Below are 24,775 nucleotides of genomic sequence, written 5' to 3'. Positions count from 1 at the left end.
GTAGCTGCTCTGTGGCATGTGCTTTCCTAGATCAGGGATCAAACCTTTGTCCCCTGCATTGGCAGGTAGATTCCTAATCACGGGGCCACCAGGAAGGTCCCACAGTCTTGATTTTAAAAGTTAACCTCAAGGAAATCCCTGGGGATCCAGTGATCAGGATTCTGTGCTTTCACTGTCGAGGGCCTGGCTGGATTCAGTCCCTAGTTGGGGAATTAAGATCCCACAAGCTGTGGGGTGCGGCCAAAATAACGATGTGTGTGTGCCAAGTCGCTCAGTCATGTCTGACTCTTTGTGACCTTGTGGACTGTAGTCCACCAGGCTCACCTGTCCATGGGATTCTCCAGCCAAGAATACTGGAGTGAGTAGCTCTATCCTCCTCCAGGGGATCTTCCCAACCCAGGAATCAAACCCACGTCTCCCGAATTGGCAGGCATATTCTTTACCACTAGCGCCATCTGGGGAGCCCAACAATAATGATAATTAATTTAAAACATTAATCTCAAAGCAGCAATGTGTTTTTATTGTTTCGACACAAAGGCATGTTCCTATAGCACTTTGCAGAAACTAGCACACTAACAGTGTCCTCAATATGAACCATTGGTTGAATTAGGAAAAGCAGGAGCCTAATAACTCAGTAGGGACAGGTTGATGTTGGTGCTTCACAGAACTCAACCATCCGGCCTCTCAACTCTCCAGTCAGTTCAGTTGCTCAGTCGTGTCTGACCCTGCCACTCCGTGGATTGCAGCACCCCAGGCTTCCCTGTCCATCACCAATTCCCAGAGCTTACTCCCTGTCCATTCAGTTGGTGATGCCATTCAACCATCTCATCTTCTATCATCCCCTTCTCCTCCTCCCTTCCGTCTTTCCCAGCATCAGGGTCTTTTCCAGTGAGTCAGCTCTCCATATCAGGTGTCCAAAGTACTGGAGCTTCAGCTTCAGCATCAGTCCTTCCAATGAATATTTAGTGTTGATTTCCTTTAGGATTGACTGGTTTGATCTCTTTGCAGTCTAAGGGACTCTCAAGAGTCTTCTCCAACACCACAGTTCAAAAGCATCAATTCTTTGGTGCTCAGCTTTCTTTATGGTCCAGCTCTCACATCCGTCAGAGCCAACATGTAAACCTGATAAGAGGCTGGGCGATTGCCATAATATGAGGAACAAGTCATGTCAGTGACCACCTGGCAGTGTGTTACTGTAACACAGGTGTCTTATATGAAAGTTGCTGAGAGAGTGGATCTTGAAAGTAGTCATCACAAGAAAATCTCTGACTGTGTATGGTGACAAATGTTAATTGTGATCATCTCCCAGTACTTACAAACATGAACCACTGTCTTGTATATCTGGCATTAATATGATGGACTTCAACAAACAATTTTAAAAACAAAAAATGTAACCAAAAATTGTATTGATTTGAGCATAGATCAGATTGGAAAACAACTTGCATTATGATGTGAGAACTCTTTTAAGTTAATTCTTCCAATATTCTTTACTTGTCTTCTGGGCTCTGATGTGTTAAATGTATGTCCACTTAATGTCTGTCTCAGCAAGGAGCCCTCACACACCTGATTCTGAGACAGTTTCAGAAACTGCAGTCAGGCCACGCTGTATCCACTCTGCTGGGCAGAGGAGGTTGCCCAGTGGTCTGGCTGCTCTGGTGGCCATGAGCTGCTGTGGGAGAACCTCTTCACCCCCAGGAACCCCTTAGGGAGGCGTGAGGAGTAGCAGGGGCGGCTAAGGCCCCACTCCCAGGGCTCTCCCCGAGTGCTGTGTCTTAAGGACCAGGAGGTGTCGTCACCTGTGACAACTCATTTCTGTACATCAGCACTGTCCCATCGGCCTCCCCTTGCTGGGCTCCCATGAGCCCATTCCCTGGCAAGCCCTGGGAAGGCAGGCTGCACTTCCTCCACTACAATGAGGTGCCCCTCTTCACCCCACCTAACAGCCTATTCCTGGCTATGTGTCACCAGACACTGGCTGTTTTAATGGTAAAGTACAAGGGGGTGAGCTCAGCCATGTCCCAGTGAGGTCACAGAAGGGGCCCACCCTCCTAACTCCAGGCCGTCTTCAGGAATGAAACAGGATGGGGCAGAGGCAAGGTGTCCCCTCAGGGCCCCTCCTTGGGTGGGCACCGGCACCTGCTCTGCCCCTGTGCTTCCTTGGGGCACTGGGCGTGGGGGCGGCCCCACGTGCTGCGCACAGAAAGGGAAGTAACAAGCAGCAGGTTGTCACAGGGGACTAGGGCCCTGAGTGCACCTCGTCCGTCTGTTTCCCCTGCCACTGCTAAAGAGTCCTAGAGAAGGAAACTGGTTCCTGCACAGCTGACCTCTCACCCTGCAGACGTGGGATCCCTGATCCAGGACACCATCAGGGCAGAGCTGACCACGCAGCATAGGCTTCCTTCCCATCCCCCAGACATCTGCCAGGGGCCTGCGTCCACACTGCAGGAGGTGGCCATTCCTTACTCCTCCAGGCCCAGCGCCTGCCCCTGGCTGACCGCGGATCAGCGAGCCCAGGACAGGGCACCACAGAGGATAGGCAGCAAGGGGCTCAGAGGCCCTTCCTGTGCAGAGCTGGAGATATTCTGACCAGGTCTCAGGGGCCAGGAGGAGCCTCAAACTGTAAAACTGTCCAGATCCCTTGTGAGACAGGGCCACTCCATGCGCTGCTGTGATGAGCACAGGTGAGCTTTCCACACGAGGACAACCCACAAACACAGATGAACCACCCATATCGGCAGAGCCATTTATTCCTCCAGGCAAGGAAGTCAATAAATAGATCTTGAGGGGTCTTGACCAGCGAGGGCTGAGAGGTGAGGACTGCATGCCCAGCCCCCCGGCCAGCACCAGAACAGGGGTGGGGGTGGGGGCGCTACTGGGGCCAGGATGGTTCCTCCCCAAGCAGGGGCAGCTGCTAAGCCCCCTCCTCCTCCCCCGAGTCCTGCTTCTCTCTCTGGGCATCACTCCACTTCTGCGGCGCGATCCTTTTCTTGGGCCCGTGGGGCGGTGGGCCGATGAGGGCCTCGATGTCCTCGTAGTTGATCACTTCCTTTTCCAGCAGGGCACTCGCCAGCTGGAGGAACAAGAGGGCAGTGTGAGCGGCAGATAGGGGCCCAGACAAGAGCCCTTTGAGAGCAGAGCGCGGAAGGGGGAGGGCCCAGCCTCCCAGACCTGCCACTTCCCAGGGACACAGCACAGGCAGGCAGCCCACGCAAAGAATCGCTCCCTGTCTCCACCTTAGAGACAAGCCCAGCTGCCAGCCTCATTAACTTTTCTACTTCCCTTCCCAGTCTGTTTATTTTGGGCAACTTGGATTTCTTCTGCAAACGTGTGTGAGTGTCAGCATGGGGGGGGGGCAGTGGAGGTGACGTGCAGGATATACCCCCCAGTGACAGGTTCCCGTCACCCCCACACTGGCTGCTCTGACAGCTGGCCCTTGGACAACACGGGCTTGAACTGCAAGGCTCTGCTCGCACTCAGGAGCTTTTTCAATGAACCTGACTGTAGGACTGGGGACCTACAAGCCACAGATGCAGAATCGTGGGCAGGGAGGGCCGACCCTGAAGGTGGCGCCCAGGGTAAGTTGTGTGGCACTCAGTCCTGGAACTCCAGGACAGTGTGGGCAGGTCACAGCAGCAGCACAGACTTGGCTCCCAAGACAGGGTCCCAGCAGGTTCTGCACTACCCATGGCTCCATGCAGGCAGGTGTTGCTGGTCTGAAGACCTGACACCAGTCCCCACAATGTTGCCTGAAAGAAATAGCTGACCATCCACCAGGAGCCGCCCCTTCACTAGGTCCAGAGACACTGCCTCTGGGGTCACTCCAGACCTGACCCCTAGCATCACTGTGAGGACATCACACACAGCCCAACCGGGGATGTTCCCCACACACTAGACGAGTCCTCATGCTCTGCTGTCTACAATAGGAGGGGACTATCCCAGGCAAGAGGGCCTGGCGGACGTGAGCACCGAGAACAGGTGACCTGGGTGAAGTGTGGGCGTGGTGGTCACTGGGTTGTGGAAAACAAGCCTGACTGATGGGGGGACTGTTCATGGGCTGAGGGTTCTGTGCCCTGTTTGCAGCTCCCTGTGCATCTAAAACTCTTCTGAGCTTTAACGTCTAGGTGTAAATTTCGAGAAGTTTGAATTGAAAAGGGATTAAGCCACATCAACCAGGCCCACTACACACTGAAGCTGGTAATGGGCCCTGAGGGCTGGCAGTGTCCTCCTGTCTGCCCTGAAGGAACTGGCCCTAGCCTGGCAGGTGCATGCAAGGCAGGGAAGATGCTGGATCCAGCTGAGCTGGATGGGGTCCGTTGGTCACATGGTTTTCTGAGACGGGCGAGTGGCTGCGTCAGTGTGAAGTGACAGCAGGCCCAGCTCCCGCAGGCCTGGGGCCGGGGACAGCAGAGGCTCACCGCGTGGAGCTTGTCCAGGTTGTCCCGAAGCACCTGTTCCGTATGCCTATAGGCAGTGGCCACCAGCAGCCTCGCTTCCTGCGAAGGGAGAAGACGTGTGATGGGTCAGGATGCTGCCGCTGTGCACGGGGTTCCCTGTGGCCTGGCCCTGGCACTAAGGCACATGGAAGAAACACGAGTTCAGAACACGGCCTTCTGTGTCTTACAGGGAACAGGAGAGCATGGCGGCCAAGAGTCTCCTGCCCTCACCCCCACCCCAGGAACCCTCTATGCAAGGGGCCACCAGCTCCTGGAGCCTTGGACCTCGTTTCATTCTCCACACCCAAGGCTGCCTACATGCCAGTGTGCCAGGCCGCCAGAGCTGCCTGAGGGTGGTGACACTGCCTGGCCGTCTCCTCAGGCTGCAGAGGTCACAGGCACTGGCTCTGTCCCTGGAGGCATTTATTCGCTGTCCCTGATGGCCCCGCAGCACCCACAGTTCCATCAGGAGCCAGTGGGTCCTCACCCAGAACCTCAGCTCCTGCGGGCGTGGGGCCAGCACAACACACCCCCCTCCCCACACACAGGGCTCAGGCTGGGAGGGACTAACGTGGTCCATCATCTGCTGGAGGCCCTGGCTGAATGGACGCCGTCCGATGCCCGTGACGCCCTCCTGGGCCTCGGGGAAGGAGACGGGCCCAATGCTGGGCGCCATCCCAAACTGCTTCACCATGGAGTAGGCGATGCGGGTGACCTTCCGCAGGTCGTCCTGTGCCCCTGGAGTGTGGGATCAGAAAAGGAGGTTCTTCCCTAGAACTGCAGGTCGGGGACCCCACCATCCCTGACAGCAGAGGCAGTACCCAGGGACCACTGTACCCGGACAGCAGAGGTGGGAACCCAGGGAACAACTGTGCCCTGTTGCTGGTCCTTTAAACTTAAAAAAATTTTCTTTTCTGTAAAAAAACAACTCGGGGTTTCCCTGGTAGTCCAGTGATTGGGAATCCACCTGCCAATGCAGGAGGCACAGGTTCAATCCCAGGTCCAGGAAGATCCCACATGCTGAGGACTAAGCCATGGGCCACAACTACTGAAGCCCAAGTGCCCCGAGAGCCCATGCTCAGTGACAAGAAAAGCCACCACACTGAAAAACCTGCATGCTGCAACCAAGACCAGTGCAGCCAAACACAGCCCCTAATGAAATTCAAGATGGCATGTGCATCCCACTACTTAGACCCCTCCACAGACTCCCCCTCCCTCGCGGAAGGGCTGAGGGCACCGAAGCAGCGCGGGAGCTGCCGCTCACCGGAAGTGACCCTGTTGAAAGAGATGGACTCGGATGCACGGCCGCCCAGGGCCATGCACATGCGCTCAAATAGCTGCTCCCTGGTGAAGAGGTGCTGGTCTCTCGGGAGCATCTGAGCAAAGCCCAGGGCTGCGTTGGTCCGAGGAGTGATGGACACCTGCACAATGAGGTGGTCTGTTAGCCGGCAGGACCCAGGCTTCAGAGACGAGGGGGCACAAGATAGTCTTTGCTCAGAGGGTTCGAAGCAAGGAAGCCAATCTGAGGCTCCCATGTTTATAACAGCATTTGCAGAGAAGGGCGTAAGGACCCCACACACGACCACGTGTCCATGAAGGAAAGAACAGTGATGAGAGGTGAGCCCACACGATGAGGCCAGCCCTGAGCAGGCACAGGTCTGAGGGTCACAGCCGCGGGAGGCCACCCCGAGGCTCCGAGGAGTGCACATCACCACGATGGCTGGCAGGGACTGGGTGCGGGAGAGCACCTACTCAGCACAACTCATCTACCTGGCCCTCAGGCACCAAATGAATGTCCTACATTCACTTTCTTGAGATACTGCATGAAGACACTGATCTTAATTACTGGGTCTTCTCACGTACACGGGTCTCAGTCATAGCCCTCTGCAAAGGACATGACAGACCTGAGCCTGAGCCTGAGCCTGAGCAGCGGGGCACCATCCAAGGCAGCCTGACAGCAACGCTCGGCTGTAGCCAATGCCCCTGGGAGACACCTGTACCCAGTTTGTAGCTGCCGGCACGGCCCTCTGTCTGGAGGTCAGGGAACAAGGAGTGAGGGGGGACAGGTCCAAGTAGAGGGCAGTTATAACCCTCAACACGGGGCACCCACGTCCCCAACACGGGCACTGTCCCCGGTGGTCACTCAGGGACCCCCGGTCAGAATGTTACCACCAGGGGCGGCAGCATGGCACCAGCCCTGCCACATACATAGTGTGTGCCGACCTCCCTTCTAAGTCAGCACATCTCAGAGCTGATGGTTCGCCTGGCAGTTCTTATTTCCACAATCTACCATGCAGATAGGGAGGGAGACTGCAGGTCATCATGTGGCTTTCCCACGGTCACCCACCCCTGCCCCTCCAGGCACAAAACGTGGGCCTTCCAAAGTAAGCCCAACTGGGCAGCCAGGCCAGGGCTGCCCACACACACCTTCATCACAGCCTCCGTGTGCTCCAGCAGCCAGCCCACCAGGGCGTGGCCCGACTCATGGAAAGCAACCACCTTCTGCTCTTCCTTGGAAAGGACTTTGCTCTTCTTGGCAGTCCCTGAAAGAAGATCAGAAAGGCGAGCTCAGGCACCCCAAGTACATGGCAGGCACATTCCTGAGGTGCCAACGCAAAGCTGCCACCGGACACTCAGCTTCCGTGTCCCCAGCCCAGCTACCCATCCTCTCCCCGGCTGCTCAGACTGTGAGGATGCCACAGGAGCCTCGCTTGGCCCACTGACCCCACCGCTCAAAACTCCGCAGACTGCAGCCCCTTCAACATGGCCCTCGCTGGGCTGCCGGGCCGACGGCATGACCTAGCAGGGCAGCTGCAGCCTGCGACTGTCCAGTGCTCTTACCTGAGTCGCTGACCCTTCACCTCATCATCTTTCATTACATCCTCTGCTCAGGTCACTGCTAAGGCCTCACCCACTGTCCACTCATTGTTACCCCTGGGTAAGCCCTGGGTTTGGGGATGCAACCGGGACCACCTACGCCGCCAGCTTCGAGAGGCCACGTCTTACGTGCTGGCTGTGGCAGTCGGGCTGTCCCTCAGACCCTGGCAGCTGCCACGCGGGAGCACCCTGCTTGAGGAGCTGCACGCTCGGGCAGGATGCTAGGCGCTCTTCTCTAGTCTTTCCTGCTTAGAACACTTGCCGTAAGCATATCAGTTTCATGCAAAACAACCGGCTTATGTAAACCCTGATCTATAGTGAGGAACCTCAAGGCGAGCCCTTCTGTCCTCGCGCACTTGCTGTCCCCATTGCGGAGGGTCCTGTCCTAGGTCTGAAAGACTAAGGGGGACAGGCCATCTGAGCGAGGCGCTGCCTCCTCGGCATCCTGCTCAAGTGCCTTGGTTGGAATTCCGTTTAAGGACAAGACACACCATGTCTGGTGTTGCCACAGGGGCTACGGGAGCCCTGGCCTGCTCTCCTCACAGAAGTCCACGCATTTCACGTCCAGCAGCAGTGGGTAAGCACTGCCCAGACGCCGCCCTCCCCTTCCCCCCAACAGGGCACGGAGACCCTGGCATAAAAGGCCACCTTCTCGACCTCAGGAGCAGCGGCTCCAACCCCTGCCCATGTGGACAGCGGCTGTCTGGGCACCGCCTATCAGCTGGTGGGCCAAGGACGCCGAGTTTGCGAGATCCTTCTACATTTCTGTTTCAAGAGCCCGCCTGTTCTTGGTCAACAGAGAGTATCTCAAACTAAGGAGAACAAGTCACACCTGACAGAAAAGCAGGAACAGGTGGCCTGTCTTCCCTCTTGGGCAATAATGCCATCACACAATGTCTAGGCCTGCCCCCTCCCGCCGCCCCCCAAGACAAGTCCACGTACCGGCCACGACGCGCTCCACGGCATAGTCCAGGTTGGACGTGTGTACAGCTGTGTGCCCCTCCCGCGCCGCGTGCAACGCAGCCTCATTACAGATGTTGGCAATGTCAGCGCCTGTCAGCACAGGGGTGGGGGGTGTTAGTAGATGCAGAGGGATAGGGACGGGAGGGGAGCCACCCTGTCCCCCTCGAGCTGCCCCACAGCTGTGCAAGCAGCCTCTCTGGACCCTTTCTTTCCTTCCACCCACTGTTTCACACACACACACTGAGGAATGAGAAAGGTTCTTGACACCCATGAGGTTGTAGTTCAGGGTGTTAAAGGTCCAAAGGGAAGAAACTTACATCATGATAACAGGGGTTTACACCATGATAACAGGGGTTTTTATTTATATCACCCTGTGAAATGAGAACTGTACAGAAAAATCTAGATTTGTGATAACATGGAGAAGGTGGCAGGGAGGGACACGGCCTCTCAGGGTTGCCTCTGGTGGGGAGCAGTGGGAGGGAGCAAGGCTGGGTCAGCCCTGGGATACAGGACAGAACCTTGGGGAGGAGTCCCTCTACCTCTGCCTGCTGGGCGCACACCATCCCACCCCAGCTGTGCTGGCCGAGGAGCCCAGAGCACGGCTGGAGAGTTCCCGGGGAGGCCCGCCCCCGTTGACCCCAGACTAGGACCAGTGCCCCTACAGCCCTACCACTGAAGCCAGGTGTCAGCTCCGCCAGCCGCTGGGAGTAAAAGCTGCTGGCCCGAGTCAGCTTCAGGCTCTTCAGGTGCTGCTCAAAGATCTCCTTCCTTTCCTAAAGGACAGGGGGCAAAGGCCACAGGTCAAAGGCCACGGGACAAAGGCCACGGTGCTGGCTCCCCACCTGCTGATCAGGAGCCACTGGCTCAGCTTCTACTCTCAGAAACCAACTCAAGAGCTGCAGACGATACCTCCAAGCGTGTTTCCACGGAAACACTGACCTGCCAGCCACCTGCTACGCTCACCCTCCACCCCGCTCCTGCAGGGTCTCCCGCTCCCTCGGGAGCCATCAGGAAGGCCCGACACCCTCGGAGGTGGGCATCTAAGTTGAGGCCTGAGGCGGCAGGGCCAAGAGGTCCCAGGGCTCACAGCCGTCCACCCCAGCAGGGCCAACTGTGCAGCTCACTCTCCAAAGCCACCAGCACGTGGCTCTGCACCAGCGTGAGGCTCTGCAAAGGCTATCCAAGAAACTCAGCCCAGACGTTTCATCATAAAGGTCAGTGAGGGTCAAAACCAGAAGGGCAGGGAGCCTGGATGAATTAGCCAGGTCGTACTGACCTGCAGAGTGGGAAGATCGATGAAAACATGCCTGTCCAGTCGGCCTGGCCTCAGCAGAGCGTTGTCCAAAATGTCAGCTCGGTTGGTGGCCGCCAGGACGATGACGTGGTCGGTGGTACCCATTCCTGGAGGGACAGACAGCGGCCGTGAAGGTGAGAACCCCAACCGGGCAGCTTCCCCACAGACCGCCAGGACAGCGGCACCACCAGAAAAAGTGAGTACCACCCAGTGGGCAGGAGGCACCAGTTTCACTGCCAGACAAGCCAAGTCTCACAGGGAAATGAGAGGCTTGCTGGAGGCCAGGGCCCTGGACAGACCGGACTCCACTCCCTGGGCCACCTGGGGACGGAGGGGCACCCCCACAGCTTGTCTCAGACTCCTGCCTGGGCTGCCCCTTAGGGCTCCCCAAATGCCTGCCCGCCATGGGCCGGGGCTATGAACACAGAATCATATTATGTAACAGTGAAAAGACACTGAAAAAGGCAGAAACAAAGGGTACAGGAAAAAACAGTAGCCATGCCAGGGGCTCGCGGAGGGCGCTCCCGCAGAACGGCCTGTCAGCAAGCCGCCACAGGGCTGGTTTAGGGACTCACACAGCGTGGACACACGACGAGGGGGCAACACCACAGACGTCCCCACGCTGAGCGCTGACTCCCGTGGAGGGCCCACGCTGCAGGTGCAGGCCGTGTGCTGCCCCCCAGCAGCTGGGCACGTGCCTCTCAGCACCACCATGGAAGCCTCACTGTGCCAGCCCCTCACAACTACTCATCCATCTGTTCTCCAGAATTCTGTCATTTGCACAATCTCATATACATTGGATCAGATGATTTATAGCCTCTGAGGCTGGCCCCTCTCACTCGGCATAAATCCCGAGGTCCAGTCAGGCAGAAAACATCCGGTGTCTGCACTGTGGCCGGGTAAGCACACACAGAGCTCAGCCAGGCACCCACTGGAGGTCGCACAGGCTCTTTCCAGGGTGTTCAGCTATTGCAAGGGAACACTGCAGCACCATGTTCTGTGGACACTGGATCAGCGTGCAGATCAGGCATGCTCAGTTGGTTCAGAGCTGGCCCGAGAGGCTGCATGCTGTCCACCCCCACTGCAGGAGGTCAGGTTTGCTTCATGGACGCCTTTTCACAGCTGCTTCACTCACTTGAGGGCCCGGGTTCACACAGGGGTCTGGGATCCAGTCTCCTCCTCCTCACCACGTCTGCTGTTGCCACTACCTTGATCAAAGACTGAGTGCACAGCTAAGTGACAAGGGACGCGAGTGTGAGGATGGAGTCACGACCCAGCCGCTAGGGAGCCGAGAACAGGCTCTGCCGAGGCACCGGCTGCGCTCGCGGGGAGGTGAAGGCTCAGCGCAGGAGGAAGGTGCTTCAGCAAGACGTGCTGGAGCCGCCGGCATCCAGAGTGAGCCAGGACCAAGCGGCACGCCTCCTACAGATTCAGTCACCATGGGTCACAGGCTAATGTTTTTCTACATTAGGCCGTGGGAGGGCTACCTGTGGCTCCCTTTGTTTGCTTTCTATTTTCCTACTGAAGTGTATGTTATTTACAGTGTTCACGTACACAACACAGTGGCTCCACTATGTTTGTATATACGTACGTATTGATGTACATTCTCGCAGATTTTCCTCCATCACAGGTCATTGCGAGGTACTGACTATAGGTCCTTGCTGGTTAGATACTCGGACCTTTCCACGAACTTGGGCAGAATCAAGAACATGGGGGTGTGGACAGAAATGTCCACCATGGGGCATTGAGCTCGAAGGCCTCTCTATGCCCATCAGGCTGTGAGAGGGGTGGCAGGTGCCCGGCCTCCGCCTGTGGTGGGCTTCCTCCAGCGCTGGCTTCCCACGGCCAGCGCCCACTCCTCCCCGAGGGGTGACAAAGGCTCCTCAGTTGCCCCTGCAGGCGGAAGAGGCTCAGCTGTCTCTGTGCACAAAGGCCCCTTCGCAGCAGCCCAGCCTTGCCAGGGCTTCTGGGGGGTGTCTGGGGAGGGAGCAGGAGCTCCCACGGCTGCAGCAGAGCTGGCAGAAGTCACCCCCCTCCGAGCAGCACAGAGGAGCAGAGAAGGCGCCAGCTGGGAACGCTTCCTGGGGGTGCACGACACCTGGAGGGTTGGTCTCTGGTTTCAAGTGCAAACAACAACAGGAGCAGGGGTGGGGGGATTGTTGCACTAGGGCCACAAGGGAGCACCCCCGTCACCCACACAAGGTCACGACTAGGCTCAAGGCTGTGCTTTAGCCTGACGACATGTCAGGAAACCCCTGCTCCGAGAGGAGAGGGGTGGGAGTGGGGCACCCCACCATGTCCCTGCACAGCCCCCATGACAGTGACTTCAAGATGCTCTGCCCGTGTCCCACAGGAGCACCACGTTGCCCATCTTTCTAAAGAGAGCCAGAGGTCACAGTCCTGTCTGCACTTCTGACAGCAGACTCATCACATCCTATGATGGGATATCTGGGGAGCAGGAGTCTAACTTGCATACGAATAGACGGCACACTCAGGATCCAGCCGCTCACAGCCCAGCACACAGGGAGACCAGTGTGCCAGTCAGAGCCGAGGGTGAGGCGGGAGGCAGACCCCACTGGGGACCCCATCTCCAAGGAGCGTCTCATACAGCCACGTGTCAGGTCCACAGCTCTTGGGCACGTCCTCCCCAGGAAGATGGCTCCTCAGACCTTGACCACAGGGCAGAGACCCTGAGCCATTCTGACTGACACACCCAGATGCAGAGAGGGGCACGGGTCCGCAGGGGCAACCTCAGACGCAAACGGTCCTCAGGCCCTGACGAGGCTGCCCTTTCCTTGGCCTTGTGAGAAATGACTTTCATTTTGAACCTGCGGGGCTTTCACATGATGAAACACTCCCACGCATCACTCCCTGACCTGCCCAGCTGCAGGCCCGAGTCCTGGCACCAGGGTCAGGGGGCGTGGGCGCCAAGGCCAGCTGCATGGCTCTTGCCAACACCCGGGCCGGACCCCACTCTGAGGACATCCTTTCCCAGGCCTGGCCTGGAGGAAGTGTCACAGCCACAAGCGCAAGGAGGGGGAGTCAGGCCCAGGCTGGAGAAGACTAAGGAGACAAGACACTTAGGCAACATAAGCCTGCCCTGGGCCCTGCAGAAAGGCACATCTGCCTGACGCCCACGTCACGCCTCTTCCATGTCGGCCCTCAGGCTGCGGGGGGTGGGGGGGAAGGACACTTATAGGAGTTCTGACTGCTTCTGCAGTGTTTTTTAAGTCTGAGACTCTGAATATAAGAGGCCAAAAAAGTTTCACCTTTAGCCATATACAACCAAAGTCCATTGCCCCACACACTGGTCACCAGATCCACCATCCCAAACACTAAGAACACTTTAAAGAGGAAAATAAATACACCAATAAATGGTTCTCTTAGGACCAAAATTACTTTAGGAAAAAAGCATCTTTCTCATCTACAAGACCTGGAACAGAACTAGAATTCTGATTAAAGAAAACTTACAGATGGGTCCTGCACAGCTGGGGCATGGGGAGGGGAGACTGTGGAGCTAATGTTTAACGGGGACAGTTTGTGTTTGGGAAGGTAAGAAAGTTCTGGAGATGGATTGTGGTGATGGTTATACAACACTGGGAACGTACTTACAGCTGTTAAACTCTGCACTTAAAAATGGTTAAAATGGCTTACTTTTATGGTTTGTATATTTTACTATAAACACCACAAACACATAATGTCTACACATACACCCCGCAAAGAGGATCTTACAGGAGTAGCTCAAAAGAAAACTCTATTAAAAAACTGTGTGGCAGCCAGTTCCAGAGGTCATCTCAAGGACAGCTGACACAGCGTCCCTGGCAGTGTACCTGAGGCACCCTCTGTGCCCACGCTGGGCAGAGACTCTTGTCAGCATGACCCCTGGCCCCCTCTGAGACTGACGACCACTGTCATGACCTGACCCCACATGATATTCCCAGCTTTTCTTCCTTGTTTCACTACTGCCCTGACTTTGGGAAATTGAAAGCTATGTTTCTGGTTACCTCCTGCTGGAGAAGAGTTCCTGGTGCTGACAACCCCTCACTGTCCACGATCATCCCTGCCGATCCCGGCCCCATGGTGCTCACCGTCCATCTCCACCAGCAGCTGGTTGAGCGTCTGCTCCTCCTCTGTGTTGGAGAAACCGGACACGGCGGTGGAACGCTTCTTGCCCACGGCGTCGATCTCGTCAATGTACACGATGCAGGGGGCCCGGGCCCGGGCTTCCTTGAAGAGGCTCCGCACACGGGCGGCACCGAGGCCTGAGGACACAGAGGACAGGGAAGTGGGCAGGTCATGGGCACAAGCCCTGCTCTCAGGGAAAGCCCAGTAGGTGGCCTCTGGTGCACATGGGCTGGCCCATTCCCTCCTGGACTCCCCAGGACGTCAGCAGCTGCTCCTTCCATGCCTGTGACTCCCAGACACAGGTCTCATGTTTCTACCTTCACCCCCACAGCCCCCGACATGCAGCCAGGTGGGCCCACCTCCAATGACCTCCACGAACTCTGGGCCAGCCATCGCCAGGAAGGGCACCTGGGCCTCCGTGGCCACTGCTTTGGCCAGTAGCGTCTTCCCGCAGCCGGGGGGGCCGAGCAGCAGTGCGCCCTTCGGGACCTTGGCGCCAAGCTGAAGGAAGCGCTCCGGGCTCTAGGAGAGCAGCAGAATGCAGGCTGATCTCTGGGCTCCGGAGAACGATCCAGACACGACCCTCAGAAGGCTTGGGTCCTGAACTGGTCCCGTCCACACGGCTCAGGGAGAACAGAGTGCTCCGCCGTGATAGGTGACGGGCCGCGCAGGGCACCATCGGTCTGGGCTGAGCAGGGGATGCACCAGGAGCGCAGCATCAGGCTGGGCAGTCCCCCCACCCACCATGCCCTGCGTGCTCACCTTCAGATAATCCACGAACTCCTTGACCTCCAGCTTGGCCTCATGCATTCCTGCCACATCTTTGAAGCTGACTCCTTTCCCCATCTTGCCATCCACAATCGTGAAACGAGCCATTTTCAGCTGATTCTGGGCAGAAAGATAGAGGGCAGAGCCCTATGCAGCCCAGTGGGGCAGGGCGGAGGAGCCTGGGGGCTGGTTCACCTGCACGTCCTCCCACCCCTCCACTTGCTCACATGGCAGGGAAGGGCACAGTCCAGACACATCAAGGCGGTGACAGAGGCTGCCTGGCACTGAGCAGTCTGCCCTAAAGGAAAATGCTTCCCACGTTAACCAGGTGATTTAACAGAGTCTGTGTGGGAGTGTTCTTATTTCTCTATGTGACTTTCCCCATTAGTCTCTGACTCCTCTTACTGATTTATACAAAAGTTACCTAAAGACACTCAATTCTGCAAGTGTTGGTAAAAATGTCACCTCGTCAATTTTTGGCAAGCAATCTGGCTGGACAAATAAGCTCTCAGTGAGCAGCTCACCTCAGCCAGAATCTCCTTCAGCTCTCAAAAGAGGCAGAGTGTGGAATTCGTCACAGCATTATTTAAGTACAACAAAAAAACAGTCCAGAATGTGCAAGAATTATCACACTGTTTGAGGCAGGTATACTGCACCCCAGGAGACACCACGCTGTCCAGTGTGGATGCAAGTCCAGAGCTCCCAAGGGCCCATTCAGGGGGAGACAGGGGCACTCTATCCCCGCCACCCCGGTTCCCAGGAGGGCCTCCTCTGTGGCCCTTTGCTGATGAGCCAGGTACGACTTGACAGGGAGGGCAAGTGCACACGGCACTGAACGCCACTGGACAGAATTCTTGTGGAGTGTATTCAGGTTTTTCTTTTGAAGACAAGCTTCAAAGATGTCTCAGCTAGTACATGAAACCCCCAAAAGTCAAGCCCGGCTAAGAGGGAAGTGCAGAGCGCACTGTAGTATGGACCCCCTTGGGTTCAGCTCCTCCCACATCACGAAAGGGGCCTTGGCTAGAGCTGGGGAGCCAAGCCCCCGTGTCAGTCAAACAGGAGGAAAGAGGAGCTGCCAGACGACATCCAGATCGGCCTTTGACAGGCCAGCGTCCACCGCGCACCCATCCTGCCGTTTACGGGAGAGGGTTCAGCCCACAGACAAAATCCCAATGGTACAAGCTCAGGGGAACAATCTGCACAACTTACAAAGGCACTGAATCCGCCTTCCCGTCCTGTCATCCCAGCCAGACGGAAGACGTACCACAGGATGGCCAAGCCCACGGCTGTCATCCCCAGGGCGTAGAGAGCACTGGCGGGAGAGACAGGCGGGCAGAGGCTCAGGCGCGGCTCCGGGCAGCCCCCAGACACGCCTCACCCAGGCTGGGCCCAGACCTCCCAGAAGGAAAAGGACTCCCTCGCTCTGAGACCAACCTGTGGAGCCAGCACTGAAAATGCATCTCCTCGTCCACTTCTCACCACCTCCCTTCCTTCGTATGTTGCCCAGGTCTGGGTACCGCGGTGCTGAGCAGGCAGCACCAACCAGGCGTGAAGCCAGAACCACCCACTGTTCAGAGCCGGACAGCTCACGCCCACCAAGAACAGCTCTTCACCGTCCATGCGTTTTGCTTTCAAAAGTAGGCCATCACTTTGGGTCACTAAGCAAAATCAGCCTAACCGTACAAAGAGCAAACCTTGGAGCCTCACCCCCAGATGAAGAGGGGTGTGCCCCCACCATCTAGAACAAGCAGAGGTGCTCCCTGGGGGAGCTGCCCCCTGAGGAGCTGGAGCTGTGACAGACACACGGCACTTCGCAGATGCTGCCAGTCCCCATGAGGGGACACAGCCCTAGTACTAGTATGCACACCACGGTCCCAGCGCCCAGCTACATGCCCAGGCCCACCAAGTAACTGGCTCCCCCTCAGGAGGGTGCAGATCCTGCCACCCGTAGGCCCTGCACGGAACCAACAGGTTCCCAGGGACATCTGCTTCTCCCTTCCCCATCCCACTTTCCTGTTTGCAGATGGCAGCAAACCCACCCTGCGCTAAACAAGAAGCACCACAGATTACTGGAGCAGTGACCAAGGAACTCCAGGCTCCGCCCCACACCAGCCACTCCCAGGCCTGCCTCCACCAGGGGCTCAGTTCACTGTGGGCACAGCCAGTGCGAGACTGTTTGGACTTTTTGTCTCTCACGTCACAAAGTGAAGCCTGGTTTAATTCAGAGGCCCCCAGAAAGGACCAACCTACTTTCCAAAGAATCCCGTCCGCTTGTAGGAAACTGGAATCCTGTCCTTGCCTTCAATATTCAGCTCATCCTCAGCTGCTCGAAGCTTCTCTTCAAATTTGTCGATGTTTGCCACCTGCATTCGGTACATCAATGCCAGCCGCTGGGGGCAGAGAGCAGAGGCACGTGAGAGTGACAAACAGGCCAGACAGCTGACCCCGAGGAGAGAACGGAGCCCCCGCCACACTGTGGACAGCTACAGGGCTTCAGAAGCAGATGCCTGCTGCTCAGCAACCTCCTCCACATCCAGAAAGCTTTTGCTTTCTCAAACACAATTACAATGAAATGTTCACTAACAGAAGGTTTTGAGCAAATGCAGGGCAGCACATGCAACTGAAACTCAGCACCGGGCTGGCACTCCACTGGAGGGCAAGGCAGACCCTGGCAAGGAGCCTGAAGTGTGGGATTCAGACCCATAGTCACTCTCCAAAAGTTCACTGTTTGCCCATCAGCTGGACCTGACAGTCAACCAAGGCGGCTCCTCGGTCCTCAGGGAGACAAGAGGCTAAGGAAGTGGGAGTGGGTGGCACTTCCAGGAGGCTAGCAGGAAGATCTCATCACTGCCACCCTGGCCCACAACAGTCATCTTTCCAGCAGCCACACTTTCCAGAGGAAACTGTCCACTCTGATTCTAAGCTCTCTAGTGTGAAGGTCTCATCACTGCCACCCCAGCCCACATCAATCATCTTTCCAGAAGCCATGCTTTCCAGAGGAAACTGTCCTCTCTGATTCTAAGATCTCTTGGAACTTAAACCGAGCAACCAGATCTCCCTCTGTTCTGAAGTCTCTTCAAAGTCTAGTGGGATGACCATCATTTTGAGTGGTTAGGCTCCACTTCAGAGGTTAAAAGGCCAGGTCCTCACAGCAGGGTCCACCCAGCCAGGTTCCAGAACTGTCACAGGTACCTCTCCACTCCCTGACGCCAGATCCGCTACTGGGGTGAAGCCCAGGGACCTTTCTGCCTCTCCCCTGCCCGCACAGCAGAGGGCCACCTGTGGTGGGGAGGAGCAGGGTCCCTCTCCTCTGCCCCTTTTCTTTCCTGCTCCTTCCAAGGGCCAGTCCTTCCCAATCTGTCTCTCTGCCACCTGTTCCAGCCTGAGGGTTTACCACTTGGACAACCCCGCCACCTCCCTCCTGCTGCTCACATGCCATGTGGACCCTAGACGTCACTGCGACCCTCCCGGCTTTTTCCGAGGACCACACGGCCTTGTCCCCTTCTCAAAGCCTCCAGGCTCCTCCTTAAATCAAGACACTCACGGCTCGCTCTAAGCAACCCCCGCTGGCGCGGCACTCACAGGCCGCCCGAACACCACGGCACCGGGGTGCAGGTACACCTCCACCACGTCGCTCTCAGGCACCACTTGCACCCGCTGCACCTCGCCCTTGGCCAGCATCTCGTGCACGAAGTCATTCCAGGAGATGTTGCCCCCGCTGGAGCCCAGCGCATTGAGCAGACTCATGATCACTGCGATGACGAACAGGGTGCGCAGCCGCTCTCGGTACATCTGGTCCTCGCGCTCCCGGCGCCTGCGCTCCTCTGCCAGGTGGGGAGCAGGCATGAGAGGAGGGCGGAGCTCCATGCCCGGGCCCACGCCCCACCCCCGCGGCCCTCCCCACCCCCACCCTACACCCGCAGGAGGGCTCTGCACCCTCTGCGTCATCCCGCTGCACTTAGCTGCTCAGTCTACACTTGGCCAATATTACAACAAAGTGACCAATTACAAGCTGTTCAAGGTCACTAACATTCCTGTTCACCGAGGTCCCATCTGCTTAGATAACATGAAACCAACATGAAGTAAAAAACCTCCTCAGAGTACTTCCCTGGCAGTCCTGTGGCTAAGACTGCCCCCCCAATGCAGGGGGTGCAGGTTCCATCCCACAGGTCCCTGGGGGAAGCCCCCCCTCTGCCCCCAAATTTAGACTGATATACCTTCGTCATCCTCAGGGCTCCTCCCCTTGGCTTTATCATTGTCCTTGGTCTTCTGCTTCCTCCTCGAAGTGTTAAAATAGTAAGTGCCTCCTACAAGAAATGGGGAAAGCGCTTAACAGCAACCAGACCTGCAATTACAGGGAGACATTCAAGACAAAGGGCTTCCCTGGTGGCTCAGACGGTAAATAATCTGCTTGCAATGCAGGAGACCTGGGTTCAATCCCTGGGTTAGAAAGATCCTCTGGAGAAGGGAATGAGAGCGAAAGTGTTCAGCCACTCAGTCATGTCCAATTCTTTGTGACCCCATGGACTTAACTTTCCTGCATGGAGCCCATCAGGCTCTTCTGTCCATGGGATTTCCAGGCAAGAATACTGGAGTGGGTTGTCATTCCCTTCTCCAGGGGATCTTCCCGACCCAGGGATCATACCTGGGCCTCCTGCATTGCAGGCAGAACTCTTTACCATGTGAGCCACAATGGAGAGCAGAAAGGATTGGGAACCCACTGCAGTATTCTTGACTGGGCAATTCCATGGACAGAGGAGCCTGGCGAGCTACAGTCCATGGGGTTGCAAAGAGTTGGACATGCCTAAGCACTAACACACACACTCAGGAGAAGAGGACACTTCCAGACAACCAACAAAACATAAACTATCGAGAATCTACCTGCACAGGATTTAGAAATTTGGATGATCGTTCTTGGTACAATATTTATCATCTCACTGTAGATGATAAACCACTTCAACTGAAGGTAAGTGTTTTTATAATTTAAAATAGCCAACGTGATGGAATAAAAGTTATGAACATAAACTTGAGAAAGTGTCATGGGTCTGCGGGAGAACCACCCTTCCCACACGCACAATCGCCTTCAGTGAATTAAACAAATGAGCAGCACAAGCGCCTGTGGCACAGCAGCACCCACTCCACACACTGAGGCTCTCGCTTGTCCACGTAACTGCTTAAAATGGGGGAAAGTGCCTCAGAAAGTCACTGGGCTGCACCTTCCTTCACAGATACTAACAAAATCACAAATAAAACCGCCTCTGTGTCCACCAGACACCGGGCTGTTGGAGGGTGAGGGCTGTGCCGCTGGGGGCACACGTGGGCTGCTGGGACGGGGTAGGCACAAGGCTGCTTGTCTGCAGCAGTGGAAGATTCTACTGTTTTCCTGTTCCAAATGAATAAAGCGGGGAGTAAAAGCATAGGTGTCAACCCTTACGGGCCTTTGACCTAAGATAAAGGAGACAGCAGGGGACTTCTGTGGTCCAGTGGTTAAGATTCCCCCTTTCAGTGCAAGGGCGCAGGTTTCATCCCTAGTCTGGAAACTAAGCTCCCACACGCTACAGGGTACAGCCAAAAGGTTTTAGAAAGAGAGCGAGAGAGACAGCAGGATATCACAAGATGTCATGAAACGGTGCAACTCTAGTGTAAAATCAAGTTATGTTTACTTAATTTCTGCACATAAACCACACAGTTTGTAACTTCTTACCATTGCTGGAGCTCACTACAGAACATGAAAATGTTAGCTGCTTAGTCACGTCCGACTCTTTGTGACCCCATGACTGGAGCCCGCCAGGCTCCTCTGCCGATGGAATCTCCAGGCAAGAATGCTGGAGTGGGTGGCCATTCCCTTCTTCAAGGATATACCCAACCTAGGGATCGAACCCATATTCTCTTGCATTGCAGGCAGATTCTTTACTATCTGAGCCACCAGGGAACGTGGAAAACCTCTGTCAAGCAGCCCTTACTAAGCTTGTAGCTCCTTAGTAAGCATTACTGGAGCTGGCTACAGAACATGAGAAACCTTTGACAAGCAGCCCAATCATGGCCAGAATTTTTTAAAAAGAAGAGACAACTCAAAATAAGCAAAAATGGCCTGTTTTGACCTTAGACAAATTTCCTTCTCAAAAACTTCGCTTCAGAGCATTTGAGGGCTCACACTGGGTAGCAGCTAAAGGGCCTCTTAGTGATTTCGTTTTTTCTGACAATGTCAAACAAGCAGTCCTCTGAATTTATTCACAAATGCCACACGTTCTGCCTGTCACTTCTGTCTTTTCAAAGATACAAACCTAGAAGTTTCCAGAGTCCGACTGGATTCTGTACAATGTGCTGTTTCACCAACAATCTGCTGATTCCTTCAAAGGTAGGGGTTAGCAGTCGCAACTGGAAACTCTGAAGAGAAAAGAAGGTCACAGAGCCTCAATCACACGGACGCCACAGCACAACTGGCAGTGCAAACTCACCCGATACAAAATTTTTCCTAAAAGCGCCAAGATTCATTTATGTAATATTTACACTGCGCTGAAATATGAACCAACAATCTGACCATTATTTCAAAGTTTTACCATAACATCAAAAGAAAAAAAAAAGTTCCAAATGTCAACAGCAAGAAAGCAAGTCAAAGAAATGCTGAAATGGAGGTGTGGAACACTGGCTGCTATTCTGTGCCCCAGGACTCCTGCAGGACACAAGCAGCAAAGGCTTCACTGGCTGTCCAGAACTTTTGCTCCCAACATCTCCAGACAACCGTTCCTTGTGGAACATTCCCATGAAGTCCAGTTTCCCACTTGAGTGTATTTTATGTTATGGTCAATGGTCCAACCTAATTTTTTCTATCTCAGTGGTAGCAATTTCTCCATTTTTATTGACTTATTTATTTTAAGGGCTTCCCTGGTGGCTCAGATGGCAAAGAGTCTGGCCACAATTCAGGAGACCAGGGTTTGATTGCTGGCTCAGGAAGATTTCCAGGAGAAGGGAATGGCTACCCATTCCAGTATTCTTGCCTAGAGAATTCCAGGGGCAGAGGAGTCTAGCGGACCATAGTCCATGAGGTCCCAAAGACTGGGACATGACTGAGTGACTAACACACTTAATATACATACATTTAAGTTCTTTCCCTTAGTTCACCCCTGGTTGGCTGCTATTATGAAGAAAAGTAACTCCTTACCAAAGGAGTATGCTACATATAATTTCCTTTTAGCAACAGGTTAAAAATTCCTAGTACATACAATTATTATCCAGTTTAATTAATACTACTATACTTGGTTCAGTGATGGCCAGGAGGCATATAAGGGAGAACCACAGAGAGGTAGACTGGGCACTATAAACGTGGAACAGTGTGTCAGGCACAGCACACACAAAAGTCATTCTTCAAAGTCAACCCTAAACGCTGTTTGTTTAAACCAGATTATGTTATTACTGTTCTAGTTGTTAGTGAGATAATCTGTTACGTATCCACCAAGTATGTGTGAATTGCCTACTTCAGTCCTTATTTATTTTCACAGAATAATCAAGTCTGACTAGAATTAATGAATTATGATTTTCCTTCTCAATAGAACTTAAAACAAAAACAAGTGTAATCTATCCTTTCAGTTCAGTTCAGTCGCTCAGTCGTGTCTGACTCTGCCACACCATGGACTGCAGCACGCCAGGCCTCCCTGTCCATCACCAACTCCCAAAGTTTACTCAAACTTATGTCCATTGAGTCAGTGATGCCATCCAACCATTTCATTCTCTGTCATCCCCTTCTCTTCCTGTCTGCAGTCTTGCCCAGCATCAGGGTCTTTTCCAATGAGTCAGTTCTTTGTATCAGGTGGCCCAAGTATTGGAGTTCAGCTTCAGCATCAGTCCTTCCAATGAATATCAAGACTGATTCCTTTTAGGATGGACTGGTTGGATCCCCTTGCGGTCCAAGGGACTCTCAAGAGTCTTCTCCAACACCACAGTTCAAAAGCATCAATTCTTCCACACTCAGCTTTCTTTATAATCCAACTCTCACATCCAAACATCACTACTGGAAAAACCATACCCTTGATTAGATGGACCTTCGTTGGCAAAGTAATGTCTCTGCTTTTTAAAATGCTGTCTAGGTTGGTCATAACTTTTCTTCCAAAGAGTAAGCGTCTTTTAATTTCATGGCTGCAGTCATCATCTGCAGTGATTTTGGAGGCCCCCCCCCCAAAATAAAATCTGCCACTGTTTCCCCATCTATTGCCATGAAGTGATGGAACCGGATGCCATGATCTATAGTTGTCCTCAGACTCAGAAAGGGTGTAGAATAGGATTATGATATGAAATTGGTTCTCAACTTATGGTAAAATACAATAATACATTACAACCTAAAATGCGAGGGTTGGGGTCCTAAGAGAGGGCTAAAAAAATCAGTGAAAAAAGCACTTAGGGTCTGCTTCCAGAGTGAAATGTTAACATTAACAGGGCCTGGAACACAGCCTTCACACAGAGGGTCAGTGAATCTGTGTCCATAACATGTCAAGCTACACGATGAGAATAAAATACAGTTACAGTGCTCACATGAAAAACCGCTCAGAGCAATTGGAAGGCACTAGAATTCATCCTGGAGTGATCTGATCTATATGACTGCAAATAATCCTCTGCTAGATATCAGTGAAACTCTTAGTCGATTCAATTTCAAAACACCAAGAAAACGGGCAAAAAATATCAATGTACGAAACAAGTGCTGTTGTTTAGTCGCTAAATCCTTGTGACTCTTTTGCGACCCCATGCGACCCCGTCAGGCTCTTCTGTCCATGGGATTTCCCAGGCAAGAATACTACAGTGGGTTGCCAGTTCCTTCTCCAGAGATCTTACCCACCCAGGGTACCATCCTGCATTGGCAGGCTGGTTCTTTACCACTGAGCCACCAGGGAAGAACGAAACAAGTGCTAGAGAAGTCCAACTGTGCGGCCTCGCTCCCGGTTTCTCCCTCGGGCTGCCCGCCGGCCTCGCCGCCCGCCTCTCCTCCGGGTTGCAGGTAGGAGCTGCCTCTCGGAAGACGAAGCCGAAGCGGCGGAGAGCATCTTCCACATTACCATTCCAAACGCCGCTGCCGGAGGCCCGTACATTACCTGCAGGGCTCGGCCACCAGGCCCGACGAGGCCCATCGGAGGCCTGTGGACGACATACGGCCACCTCCACTTGGCCCCGGAGGAGCAGCCTGGGTTCCAGCCCGAGTAGGGGCACCGCAGCCTCCCCGGCCCCGGTCCCGGCCCCGGTCCCGGCCCCGGGCGGAGAGCGCGCAGCAGCAGCCACGCGGCCGCCATGTTGACCCGGAAGCTGCGCCTGCGCTATTGGGGAGGGAGGCGGGGGTGGGGGGGGGGTGTCTCCGCGGGGCGCCTGCGCGGTCGGGCCTCTTCCAGTCAGGCTTGTCAAGCCTTGCTACTCCGAGATCGGGTTCCGTGACCGAGCGATCCGCTGCAACTCTAATCCCACTGGGATTCTTTGGCGGGTTTGAACTGCCACTTTGTACTGCGAGTACAAGCGCTGCGAGTAGAACTGCAGCCTGGTGGGCCCCGAGTCGGGGCATCAGACGCCGCGCTAGGTCGCGGCTCCCGGGAGGACTTGGCCCAGCGGGTCCAGGGGCTGCGGAGGGAGCCCGGGAGCCGGAAGGGAGCAGACGTGCGTAGATGGTGGGGCCCGCCTGAGGCCCTGACCCCGACTTCGGGCCCGAATCCTGACCCCCAACTCCAGCCTCAGATCCAGACTCTGAGTCCGACTCCCACCTAGACCCGGGCCCCTGACCCCTGACAGTCTTGGCGCGAGGAGAATGCTGCGGAGGGGAGAGTTTCGCTCTCCCGGGCTCTAGCTGCAGAGCCTGCCCCGCTGGTGCCCCAAGGGCCCTGTATACCGAGAGGAAAAGGAAAGGGCTTAGGGTAAGAGCAAGTACTTCAGGGTAGCTGAGCCAGCTCCCAGGCGTGAGCGGCCGGCAGTCTTGTCCTACAGATGCTTAATTTTGAAGAGGTAACCGTCGCCTCCACTATTCTTTTCTCCTGAAGACAGGCCGACCCCCTCTGGAAGTCATGCCTAGCTCTGGAGACCAGGATCATGGCCTAGGAGACTGTAGTCCACTCACTCCATCCCTGGGAGAAGGGGAGGAGTCTGTGGTTTTATCCCTGGCGGACCCCAGGCTCCCTTAGGTCTGGTGCTGGAGTGCTTAGAGTACTTAGCCCTGAGACTGCTGACTGTACGGTGACTTAAGTTTGTTTCTGTGTTTTTCTGTATTCCCCAAATTCCTAAGGTCATTAGGCAATAACCGTTCTTACTGAGTGCTAGCTGGGGCTTGGCTCTGTAGCAGGCATTCTTT

General features: G+C 55.0%; 1 protein-coding gene across 1 annotated transcript; it reads right to left on the bottom strand.

Annotated features, from left to right (window-relative positions):
- Positions 1–2,729: 2,729 nt before the first annotated feature.
- SPG7 (SPG7 matrix AAA peptidase subunit, paraplegin) lies at positions 2,730–24,518 on the bottom strand. The gene is made up of 17 exons (XM_069552702.1): positions 23,541–24,518; positions 20,745–20,847; positions 18,678–18,767; positions 18,043–18,284; positions 16,711–16,850; positions 15,670–15,772; positions 14,455–14,580; positions 14,052–14,214; positions 13,656–13,829; positions 9,550–9,674; positions 8,944–9,046; positions 8,253–8,363; positions 6,861–6,976; positions 5,698–5,854; positions 5,005–5,171; positions 4,416–4,493; positions 2,730–3,070 (listed from the first exon to the last, which is right to left on the bottom strand). Exons 1-17 carry the CDS (start codon positions 23,733–23,735, stop codon positions 2,912–2,914), a joined length of 2,352 nt encoding a protein of 783 aa, XP_069408803.1. The 5' UTR covers positions 23,736–24,518; the 3' UTR covers positions 2,730–2,911.
- Between the last annotated feature and the right edge of the window lie 257 nt (positions 24,519–24,775).

Source organism: Ovis canadensis, chromosome 14 (genome assembly GCF_042477335.2).
Source record: "Ovis canadensis isolate MfBH-ARS-UI-01 breed Bighorn chromosome 14, ARS-UI_OviCan_v2, whole genome shotgun sequence".
NCBI lineage: Eukaryota > Metazoa > Chordata > Mammalia > Artiodactyla > Bovidae > Ovis > Ovis canadensis.
This window is presented reverse-complemented; position numbering and strand designations above follow the sequence as displayed.